General features: G+C 34.3%; 1 protein-coding gene across 5 annotated transcripts in view; it reads right to left on the bottom strand.

The window, feature by feature from the left end:
• The window catches only part of LOC126689088 (cullin-1), a 45,889-nt gene that overhangs the window by 17,294 nt on the left and 16,393 nt on the right, over positions 1–12,202 (bottom strand). Inside the window, exons 1-20 of one of the 5 annotated variants that reach the window (XM_050384127.1) lie at positions 9,770–9,937; positions 9,094–9,273; positions 8,848–8,947; positions 6,217–6,402; positions 5,970–6,017; positions 5,682–5,885; positions 5,512–5,589; positions 5,212–5,301; positions 5,011–5,091; positions 4,829–4,891; positions 3,429–3,464; positions 3,260–3,346; positions 3,028–3,177; positions 2,888–2,943; positions 2,631–2,751; positions 2,287–2,448; positions 2,051–2,194; positions 1,710–1,928; positions 1,444–1,611; positions 828–1,347 (exon numbers count right to left, since the gene is read on the bottom strand). In XM_050384127.1, the coding sequence (XP_050240084.1) occupies positions 1,246–1,347; positions 1,444–1,611; positions 1,710–1,928; positions 2,051–2,194; positions 2,287–2,448; positions 2,631–2,751; positions 2,888–2,943; positions 3,028–3,177; positions 3,260–3,346; positions 3,429–3,464; positions 4,829–4,891; positions 5,011–5,091; positions 5,212–5,301; positions 5,512–5,589; positions 5,682–5,885; positions 5,970–6,017; positions 6,217–6,402; positions 8,848–8,947; positions 9,094–9,233 (2,235 nt within the window). In that variant the 5' untranslated portion in view covers positions 9,234–9,273; positions 9,770–9,937 and the 3' untranslated portion in view covers positions 828–1,245. Of the gene's footprint in view, positions 1–827; positions 1,348–1,443; positions 1,612–1,709; positions 1,929–2,050; positions 2,195–2,286; positions 2,449–2,630; positions 2,752–2,887; positions 2,944–3,027; positions 3,178–3,259; positions 3,347–3,428; positions 3,465–4,828; positions 4,892–5,010; positions 5,092–5,211; positions 5,302–5,511; positions 5,590–5,681; positions 5,886–5,969; positions 6,018–6,216; positions 6,403–8,847; positions 8,948–9,093; positions 9,274–9,769; positions 9,938–12,202 lie in introns of those variants that run through there. The other 4 variants (XM_050384121.1, XM_050384123.1, XM_050384122.1 and 1 more) reach the window with 4 other exon arrangements.

The raw sequence follows: 12,202 nt of genomic DNA, 5'->3' as shown, positions 1-12,202 counted from the left end.
ACCCATAACTATAATCAAGCAAACCCAAATTTGGCATAAACCTTCTAATAGAACCCGAATCTTTGTCTTTGTCGTAATGGAACTAACAAGGCAGAATATGCTCTAAAATAGATCGAATCGGTGCAACGCTGAGAAATCCCTAGGGTTTCGGCTAGGGACATCAATTTCTAGCAAGATTTTAAGGCTATGATAGAGATCCTGAGGCTTTTGAGCACAGTCTGAGAGAGGAACGTCTCAATCTTGGAGACATATTTGCATGGTAATTGCTAACACTTTTCTTGGTTTGTGCTATATTTTAGGTTGTACTTATAGTGTTTAATTATAATACTTTTATTTTCGTTATTTATGTTCATAGCAAAAATTTCTTGATGAAGGTGGCAATCCCACACTTTCATGTTTTAGAAAGACATAGGTATGATGACTAGTATATGTCAATATTTGAGAAGTGAACAAATAATTTCAATCAACACACACACACACACACACTCATGATCTGTTTGCAAGGAGAATAGGGGTTATTTTAAATCCCGTAAAGTGAAATTAATCATAATAGCATTTGAACACAGATTGATTTCTAAAAGCATGAGAGAATATGAAACTCATTTTACTGTTCTAAATCCAACACGTGTCCCAAGCCTTACAAAAAAAAAACATAAGCATCTTATGACGCTGGCACATTGACTTGGAAATTACATTAAGCAAATAAAATTATGTAAGTACAGACTAATGCACAAAACAAGAGAGCAATAAAGATTTGCATATGAAGATGGAGTGATGGACCATCCATCTGATAGTTTGAAGATTGACAATTAAAAGGCAATGATGAGTAACATTAAAGATATACTTTTCATTTCCATTGGCAGCCGGTCGCAGGGGGTGGGGTGGGGATAAACAATTAACAGAAGCATAAACTAAGTCATGAGACTGGATATTACAATAAATTACAACACAAAGATACAGGGCGGGATCCAACTAGTGCACTGGACCACTTTATGGAATCAATTACAATTTCTCCGGCATGGGTGCTAAATCTACAGTAGTGTTCATTACTTGGCTTCCAAGGAAAAATGTACAAGCATTCTCTGCTTACTGCTACTAAGCAATCACCAAAAGAGGCACTTACATGGTGGCATTTATGTACATGCCTTTTCCCCCTTTCTTTCCACCACGAACTGACCCTCTTTTCTTTGTTATTTGCAGCAGTAATAGTCACAAATTCATTTGGTGATATTCAACTAGGCCACCTCATGCCAAGTACCTGAACAAATTAGGGTTATCCTTGTCTCTTTCCAAATAATCTCGTGTGATCAGATCTTCAATTCGCTTCTTTATTGCCTTGAAATCGGGCTGCAAAATCACATTTCAAGCAACAACAGTGAGTCACAGCTGATTGAAAGAAACAGGACATTAATCATATATGAGGAAAAGAGGTGCCAGAAAAACCTTGAACATGCGACCCAACTGCTCAACACACTCCATGACCAGCTGCTGGTGACCTAAAACTTTACGACTCTTCATGATGCGCACAATCGAGGCATCAATGGCATACCGTCTGTCTTTGTCAACATCTTCAATTACTTTCTTCTTCTCATCCACAGGAGGGAGAGGAATCTGCACATCAAACCAAGCAATAGATTAAATATGCCTAGCAAAAATCAGTAAATTGAAAAGGCAAACTGGAACAAGACATTCAGAAAATAGCTCAGTACCTTGATCCTCCTCATTTTGTCGGTAAACTTTGAGTTGAACTCAAAATAATCAGTTGGAGATATTGTTTTCGTGTTAGGCTCCTTGTTCAAAATCTTGTACTTCGCACATGACAAGGAGTGGAGAAGTCTTACAACGTCATCATCGGTCAAGTTTAATTCCGTCATGATGTCTGAGTAACTCAATCTATCCGAGGAATTGAAAAGCAACAGGGCTGAAGCCTGTCCCACAAGAAAAAGAATTAACCCTCTATATTATCAAGAAATAAAACCATTCGGATGTGGCACTCACATCCACATAAAAGCATTTGTATGATAGAAATAAAATTTTGTGAACATATCACCTGATAAGTGGTCACAATCAATTCCATAGTTTTGGGTTCAAATTTCCCACTGATATTACAAGTACCCAAAGAGTATATCCATGTAAGTTTTCTGTGCTTTGTTTTTGTTTGATAGAATTCCCTGAAAACTTCGACACACTTGACCTAAAGCAATAGCAAAAGAAGAGAAGGATGTTAGCGACTTCCACAAAATAAATTAAAATTGCAAATTTATATCATATAGAATTCCAAATTACCAACTCTGGTGGAAGGTTGAGGTCAAAAGACTTGTAACTTGGCCAGAAGCCAGTAGTCAGAACAGTAACAGTCAAGTCAATCCCTGGATTTGCATGTGAATTATTACTCAGATACTCCTCAAAGCTGGTCTGGTTTTCCCTCGCCAATGTTAAGTCCGTAACCTACAAGAAATTTTTTTTTTTAATTAAATGGAAAAATTCTCCACTAGAGTACTATTTTGGATATTGAATAGAGATGAAATATTGGGATCCAATCAGTATAAAAAATGTACTTCATTAACATTTAAAAGTTTAGTTTCATTAACATTTAAAAGTTTAGTTATTTAAAGATTAAGTTAACTGACCATTCCCTCCATCTTTGAGGTGAACTGACCACCACATTGCTGCTTAAGCTTTGTCAAAATACTCCTCTCGTGGTCATCATTAGCACTCTTGTCAAAAAGAAGCCGTCGAGCAAGCTTCTTCCTGCCAGAAATTATGCAACATAAATTAATCATCTACAAGTTGTTTTTAAAGTAAACATAAAGCAATAATCAAAGTGGTTTCAATGTTCAAAAGAACTGATTGAAGACTACCAATATTTGAAAATAAGACTATTTACCTATAGAATTCAGCGAAGAGGTCTTTATCGCTGATATAAGCAAGCAGCTTTACTACCTGCAGGTTGATTAGAAGATTATTAAGTTCTAAAATATCTCTATTAGAAGCTAAATAGAATAACTCATCAGGAGTGGAGTAGACCTTTTCAAGTGTTTCTTCAATGGCTTCATCACTCAGTTTCTCACTTCCACCTTTCTTAAGAATATTATCACAAAAAGTTGCAAGTAGTTCTGCACTTGAGCTTCCAGCAACACCCTTGTTGCAGAAGACCTCAAAAGCCTCCTTGAGTGCCTACAATGGAACACATAATATTTAGATGTAGAGGAACACGTGTGTGATCATGAAAACCCTGAAGCCAATTTCTAATACAAACCTTATGAAAAAGAGTGTGATTTTGGAAACAATCATTCACATAAGCTAGGTATTTGTCATGCAGCTCAATCACTTTTCTAACAAAAACCTGAAGAGCACACAGTCCATATCAGTTTCCAATCATCAAACAGCCAAGACAAATTCTACAAGTAGAAGCTTCATACAATTACCTGTTCCTGCAAACCAACCACGTCCTTCTTCTCCGCCTGTGAAAATAAGATAAGAAAAAACAATAGTGAGCATTACAAGCATAATGAACTTTTCAAGTACTGGCACACATAAAAAGATCAATTAACAAAAAAAAAGAGCAGTATGCAGAGGTCAAGATACAGTGGTCTGGAATAAGTCACTGATGCTAATGTTATATATCACTAATCATAACATGATATGTAATGTGAAAGTATTTAATGTGCGGCCTAAAATGTAAGCCTATTGGAAGTCACCTTTTAGATTGCAAGTGAACTTACAAAGCGTGATTTCATATTGGATTACAAAAATGAAGAATTTCCTAATTTGTTCAACCAAAAAAAAAAAATGAAGGATGAAAAATTCAGTAATAATTGGCCCAAGCATCTTTACATCCATCAGTCCAATCAGTCGGTTTATTTAGCCATTACATTTTTTAAATGATTAGCATTGGACCATTAAAAATGTCAAAAAACATGAATAAATTCAGAATCTAAAAAAAATTTTAATTTTGAATGATCCTATACATAAGCCAATTCGCCAACCTAAACTAATTTGTTGAGGATCCATAGCCGACCTCAAAAATTTGGGACTAAGGCTTCATTGCTATTGCTATATATATAAGCCAATTCACCCATATAGACTATGGTGATCATACACTTTATGGACTCATATATATAATGACTGTATTCATAATGAACTTATAATGACTGTATCAATTAAAATTAATCCGTTTGAATGTAAATATTTTTTTATTCAACATTTTCTGTCTATATGCTTCACTTTTGATTCTACATTGTTGTAAGAAGTGATCTTTCCAAGTTTACTTTCATACTGTTATAAGTTTTGTTTTATATTTCCATATATTGCATCTCTGAAACTTTATTCATATTGGCTTTAACTAGAACTCACCCTCAAAACCAATCTTCAAAACAAGGGACAAATTAGAATGTAGCTTATGGCCTCAGGCAACAGACTTGTCCGCCACAGATCCCATTGGATCAGACATTCTAAAAGTTTACTGAGGAATAGGGCAACAAAATGACTCACAATTAAGTGCACATAAATGACGCATATTCATACACAAAACAAAAAAGTCAAGTAAACCAAATGTATCTATCTCACATTTTGCGAAGGGAAATGCAACATGTCTGAAACAATTCAAAGTGTTGCATGTTGTCACCAAGATTTTAGAATGGCTCCATGAATATAAGAATGATAAAACACTTATGTGAAGAAGTATGGATGCCACCTCCTTAGCAAGGGTATGAAATGGAAGTATTTGCCTTTTCAATTCCTACTGTGGTATTTAAGTGAGAAAAACACCTTCTGGGAAAAGCATTGAAACAGTAAATAAAGAGGAAAAGGAAATCAAGGCACAGACCTTCTTGTTGCTTGCTGCATCTTCCGCTTGTTTGACCAAGGCTGTTCCTTCAGCAGTGACATGCTGCATTACAGAACAGTGGAAAAAAAAGCTTTAATGAGAGACAGAAGGAAGATGTGCCATGCATAGGATCCCTTTTAAATTGAAGACATTGGATAAATCATAAGCTGGAGGCTACTAACCTGCTTAAATATGCTGGAAACAGGATCTAAGCCTTTAGGTATTTTAAAAAAGAGCCTGAACATTCTTGACAAATCTTCCACCTTAGGCATAATTAAACAGAGAAATAAATAAATAATAAAGTGATCAGAAGCAGAAATAATTGCCCAATTTTCAATTAATATCAGCAAATCTATTTCAAAAACAATATAATCACCAAGTACCTTGTCGTCTCTAAGCAATGCATGGCATCCAGAATTATCTTTTTCAAGCAGTTGGGTTGCATATACAGACAATAACTCATGTTGAACTTTCTACAAGGAAGAAAAACGAGGTCATAATAACAAAGTAACAGCCAGATTTACAGATTTTTTAATAAAACATTGAAAGGCATTGCAAAAATCAATGAACATCACTAAAAAATTTAATATTTCATCAACCTAATAAAACATCATTCATAGGACTACTACACCAGAAAAGATGGATTACTTTTTTTTTTTTTTTTTCTAAAAGAAGGTACAAACCTCCAGTAGCTTTGTCTCACTGCTAGAATGCAAGTAATGAGAAACCCTATCTTTCTCTCGTCTTAAGCACTCCTCAGCCTGGAATTCCCAAGTCTCAACAGACATTAGAAATCATTCTATATCTATAGGAAATCACTTTTTACCAAAAAACACGGGCATATAAAGTTTACTTTCAGCATATAATCTGGACAAGAATCTTCTAGAATCCAGCTGGAAGCTTTTCGAGAATAGTAGGCAGCAGTATCTTTAAGCATTGCTTCTTCAAAATCATTTTCATACTGATCCATTTGCCCCATTCCAATCTCGACAAATATATCTAAAACATTCTTCAATAAAGCTCGATCAATCTGCTCTCCTTCACGTTCTTGATCAATCTGATCGAAAAGAATTGTCTCAAGTAAACTTTTTTCAGAGCTATACAAGTTCAGTCTATAATACAGGCAAAAGTGCAAACATACCAGAGAAATTACAGCATCCCTTACTTTTCCATTTAACTCCTGGTAGACCTGAAATCAGAATTAACGTGCCCTCCGTATCACAATTGATATATCTTATGAAGGAAATGAGCATCAAATTGGATGGAAGACTGTAAAGTCTTGGTTTAGAATGTGAACTAATCCATTATCAAGAGGCAATAAAAATAAAAATGGCCTACACAACATGAACCAAGATGGTGCATCACATAGGGGTTCGGTCATGACATACCAGATCACGGAAGCAAGTAAGTCCAACTTCATTAAGGGGCGGAAGTGACCTCCGAGCAATAAAATATCGATCAAGATAATGGAAGAAACGAGAAAGCCATCTCACCATTACTTTGTGGTTTGCCCACCTTTTTACAAGCTCTCTCAACATAAATTCATCATGCTTCTCTTTTAAAGATGGCAATACCTGTACAGAAGAAGAAACCGCTAGAAAATGATTGCAAGAGAACTATAAATACATTGTTTTAGTGGTAAGTTACACATGCACCTAGTGGGTTTTGAACCCACGTACTCACCCTTCATCCCATTATTATGAAGTGCTAATGGAGCTATAGCTCATTGGCAAGAGAATTATAAATAAATATACTTACACATATATATACATTTATAAACACACATGCACACACACACAGAAGAAAATAGAATTGAGATGCACGACATTTCTTGAGCTAGAAATGAGATACTGATCAAACAAAGGTCCTACTTATCTTGGTAATTGCTTTCCCAACAGTTTTCCGCACACCTCTTAGATAACTAAAGTCTAAAGTGCTTATATCATAATATTAATATCAGAATCAAACAAATAATAACCATTAATACTTCTTTTTCAAAGAAAAGTACAAGAAAACTTTCTTTTATCTTTTAAGATAATGGCAAACCATTGAGAACTTAAAAGACAGAAAACTTATGAGAATGGAATAACAAGCAGTAGCAGTATTAAATTACAGTTGTGTTTTTTTCCTCCTTTCAGTCGTTATTCTGGCAGCTATACTAGTAATATTACCTTTTGATGCTTCCTGATCTCACTCTTGCAAGCCAAAAAAGGGCAACAAAGCATGAGCTTAAAATTTAATCAACAAACCGTAGAGGCCATCAAATGATTGACAAGTAAATGTGAAAGCTATTGAAAATTAACAAAACAGTTCTCCAGTTTGAGAAAGAGGAGGTAACTCGAAATACAACAGCTACTTCAGAGATAGGAAGGAGGCTCATTTATCTTGACAGAGAGGCCAAATGTAGGGATCTTGAATCTGTGAGGGTGAATGTTAACATCATAGGAAGTCTCTTTTTGATGGCTTGATCTGTTGGTAGTGAGAAGGTGTTAATATTGACTCTGACAAGAGTTTTAATATCTTATGTAATTATTTTAACAAATCTTTCCCTTCACATGTGAGTATTCTATCTTGCCACATCAACAAACACTTTGACTAGCCTCCCCTTCAAATGGAATTCTTTTTTCTTAATAGTTTAAGCGTAGTGTCACAAGAATCCAATGCTTGCCATTACTCAATCATTGATACAATTGACATGGGAATCCTTCTTGCAGCCATTGAGTTCTATCTCAAACAGCATCTCCGCTGCCCCCCCCAAACACCAAATGAAAAGAGTGGAGGGTAAGGTCATGGATTCAAAACCCATCGAGTGCATATGTGACATTACTAATAGAAAAAATGAATCTTTCTCACACTACTATGAGAGCCACCAGTGCACAAGCATAGTTCCGTTAATTCATCACTTTTAAAGTCCTTACTCAACCATAGGTAGGATATCATAGGGGTCTTCCTTGCTCTTATGTGGGATCCACCAACAACATGCACAATCACATCAAAGGCTTGCCCTGTTGAAACAATGGCTCAGATGGCACATATTGATCTCAGATTTTTGAGAGTTGAATGCTAAAGCCCTAAGGAAGTTCTTTTTGACAACTTGATACAGCATGTTGGAACACCACCTTAACTTAGAAGCTTAGGCCAGTAGGTTTGTGCCAAATATTATTATATTAATTAATTCTCACTGTGGTTATTATTACACAATATGGGACTTGAACACTTAACCAAACACATCATTCATGCGTGAATATTACAACAGGCAACAACATTTGACTTGTGCAAAATCAAGTCTTTTGACATGCAATATGCATTTTATATCACTGTTAAACATGTTCCTTTTATTTTTGTTTTTATTTTTATATCTTTTTTTTTTTTTTTTTCAAATGCTTCACAGTAATAGAATAAATGTTAACTTTGATTCAAGGTTGAGCCTGACACATTTAAGTCTTCAATAAAGCAAAGGTTAATAATACTTCATTGAAAGAAGAAAAAATAAATAAATAAAAAAAGAACTCCTCACTGACTATGGTATCAAGAGACATCACTTCATATTCAAAATAATAAATCCAGCAATAGCATACTAAACATCTCTTAGCAAAGAACTGTCAATACCTCAATATTATAATATTTTTACCTTGTGGGCTAGCAAGATTTCAATTTAGGGCAATAAGCCATTGTCATTGCAACTCACACATGAACCAACCCAAGAACATAAGATGAATCCTAGTAAGGAAAACACCAATTCTTAAAAGTCACACAAGAATAAGCTTCACCTAATAATGTTTGTTGTCTTGCAAAGAATGAAAGGAAGTCAGACATCTCCCCTGATTTTATACAATTCAACCCACATTTCCTGTTATATAACTATTAGATTCAATCCTATACCTTGCAAAGTGATATTCCGCAGCAAGTAGTTGTATTACACATAATTCATATTTCATGCTACGTCAACAAAGTCAAGCGAATTCAAACAAAATGCGGAAGAATACATGTAATCACAGTACACACAAAATGTTCCTCACCGTTGAAGTTATGTACTCCTCAAATGATTCTCGGTACTTATCGTAGAGCTGTTGGGAATAATCATGAGGAGGCTTCTGTGTACACATGTTATAGATGGTTCTGTACATTAAAAAAAAAAAAAAAAAAAAATCAAGCAAAACAAACAATATCACAATCATTTTCATCAAACTCAAAACTTTGAAACACATACAATTAACAAAAAATAAATGAAGCAACTAAAAGTAAAATGGCATGGAAATCAATACGTGTAGAGCATCATGTAGTCCTCCGAGCTGAACTGCGGCTCGGGCAATCCTTCTAGAATGTTCTTCAGCTTTGTGATCCCCTTCTGCATAAATTCCCATCCTTGTTCCAAGTCTATGGTCTTTCGCTCACTCATCGTCATGCCGCTATAACCCTAATTCCTTAACCCCCAAAGCCAAAACCTGCAAAACAAAACACCGAATCTCAAAACCCGGTCACACTCACATTACATCCTATCCTAGTATCAAAATCATTACAAATTTTCACACAAAACCTATTGAACAACAAAGAAAACCCCCCAATTAAAATTCCCAGATGCATAAACTGAAAGCTAAACAAAATTTTCCCCCAAAAACCCTAATGCTCTGTTTTTGCAGCATGAAAGTACAACTAAAAAGCTCAAATTACAAATCACAAAGTTACCGAAGCTCGGTGGAGCTGTTGTACGATCCCAATTTTTTCATTTCGTTTCTAATTTTAGACTTTCTCGGGAACCAAACGAAGCTCAAGATTCCAAAACCAACCAAATCAAACTTCCAAAAAGTTTTCCCCAAAACAAAAGCAATCACTCTAATCGGAGCTCGAAAAGCAAAGATTTAGAATTACCAAACACTGAAAATTAAACCTACAAGAAAAGTCAGTGATCGAGATTTTATTGAAAAAATCAGAGAGAGAGACCTGATTTGGAATGGCGAAGAAACCCTAACGGAGAGAGAGAAAACGGTAGGGACGGAGGAGGAGGAGGAGGAGGAGACGAGCTCCGACAGAGCATTGATGAGGAAAAGGAGAAATTTTTTGCTATAAAGGACTTTTGTTTGAGACACAGAAACAGATGGCTCCACCACCCAGTTCTATAATGCAATATTTTTCTTTTCTCACCAAAATAAAAATAAAAAATAAAAATAAAAATAAAATAGAAATAGTTTAGAGTCATGAGGAATTAACTTATTTTGCAATCAAGGTCATACACTTTTTGTTCATGGGTGAAATCCCCTCATGTTTCCTCAATTTTTTTTTTTTTTTTAATATACACTTTCAATGTTAATTGATTTATTTTAAGACGTCCTCGCGTAAGTTGTAAAAACCTCTTCTAATCAATTCTTCCCAATAAATTACTAAGGTTTTATAAGATTTCAAAAACCAAAAGCTTTCTTTTTTTTAGGGTATAGAATTGGATTCCAAAGATAGTAAGTCCTTTCTTTCATAAGGAAGAAAAGATTTTTTTCGAAAAAAATTATATCTATATAAATTATATGTGAAACCGAGATATTTAGAGGCCGTTCGGTTTGTCTTTTCAAAACACAGTGTTCAGTGTTTAAACACTGAACACTAGTGTCCAAAATTTGGAAAAATGTGTTTGGTCACGGAGTTCAAAATAGGGTTGTTTGGAAATTGTTGCTCCAAAACCCATGTTTGAACAGCATTTTTTGGAATGTGCTCGGAGCTGATTTTAAACAACAAACTGATGTTTCCGATGACACTTCTGTAATAAAATTGAACTCATTTATCAGCTATTTTGGACTACGCTCGGACCCACTTGATCAGCTTTTTTTTAATCTTTGTCTCCTCTCCTCTCTGTACTCTCATCTCTTCACGCCCCAAACGAACGGGAGTATTCTCTCTCCTGATTTAAAAATTGTTACTTCGTACATTTGTTCAGCTTTTTTTACAAAATTAAACACACGTACCAAACATATTTTTTATGTTTTTTGAACACTGAAACACGTTATTTAAACCATGATACCAAACACTTTTTTTTTTATAAATACTAAAAACACGTTTTTCAACAACACTTTTTAAATTACAATTTTCACATCTTTTTAAGCAACAATTTTTGAACTCTATGACCAAACGGGTTCTTACCTTTTAAATTCAATTAATGAATAGAACAAAAGAGAGGGTAGTATATAAAAGGTTATACAAAGTTATATAAGTCCCCTCTTTTGTTCTATTTATACCTATTTATTATTATTACCAAAAAAAAATGTCTACTTTCTAGATGAAATGTCTGTAAAAATAAATTTAAAAAATCATGGGTAGGAAGTTTATAGTAACAAAAGCTGTTGAAGTTTTTATTTTATACATTTGAAAAATCCGTTTTGTTATCCTATAAGCGGAAGAAGTGATGAAGTTGCATGAAACCATAACAAGGGTTTATTCTTACAAATAACAGAGACACATGCATGGGTTGTATCCGAAGACATGGAAAGAGATGTTTTTATATCAACAACAAAAGCTCAGGCTCATGAAAGTTTTGATCATGTAGGGGTAGAATAAAAAAATAACAAGGAATTCTTGCAAATACAAAGATGCCTCTTATTTGCATTTATCACTGTTCTTTTTTCATGAGTATTCTAATTGTAACATTCTTAATATTACAAATTAATCTATTTCCTTTTTCTTTTTTTTTCCAGACTTCTACTATTTCAATCATAATCAATTCTTTTGGCTTCTTCCTATCAACAAAAAAAAAAAAAAATCTGTGGGTTTGGTCAAAGGTTCAAATGTTTGTTTGCAAATTCAGGGTTGGAAATTATTACTACACTTGAATTGTAAAAGTGATTTTAGAGGAAACTTGCTAAAAATTTGTGTTGAAATAAAGAAAAACGTTTTATAAAGTGAAATAGAATTTTAAGGAAAAAAAAAAAAAAAAAACATTGGCAGTTAAAGACAGGTACAAAATAGTTTCTAATCATTGTACTTTGTTTAAGTAAACTACTAGGTTAATGATAACTCCCATGTCTTGTTATAATAACTTCAAACCTTTTTTTTTTCTAAGCTATAATAACTTCAAACCTTTTTTTTTCCTAAGCTATAATAACTTCAACCTAGATCGGCATTAATTATACCCTTCTGACCTGCTTGATGATGCCACTAAACAAGAACAAAGCACAATGGAATATCATGATCCTAATAAAACATTGAAATTGAGACAATGCAATAAATCTAAGTTAACCACTATTTTTTCACACATCTTCAAATTAAAAAAAAAAAAAAAAAAACCCAACAACAACAACAACAACAATGACTAGGACAAAAAGGGCATCAGCAATCAAGGGTTTCTCATGGGAAAGCCCTTAGTTGAAGGCACCACGAGAAATTACACATTCT

This window comes from Quercus robur, chromosome 6 (assembly GCF_932294415.1).
Source record: "Quercus robur chromosome 6, dhQueRobu3.1, whole genome shotgun sequence".
Lineage (NCBI taxonomy): Eukaryota > Viridiplantae > Streptophyta > Magnoliopsida > Fagales > Fagaceae > Quercus > Quercus robur.
The sequence above is the reverse complement of the archived record's forward strand: the minus strand, read 5'-3'. Positions and strand labels throughout refer to the sequence as shown.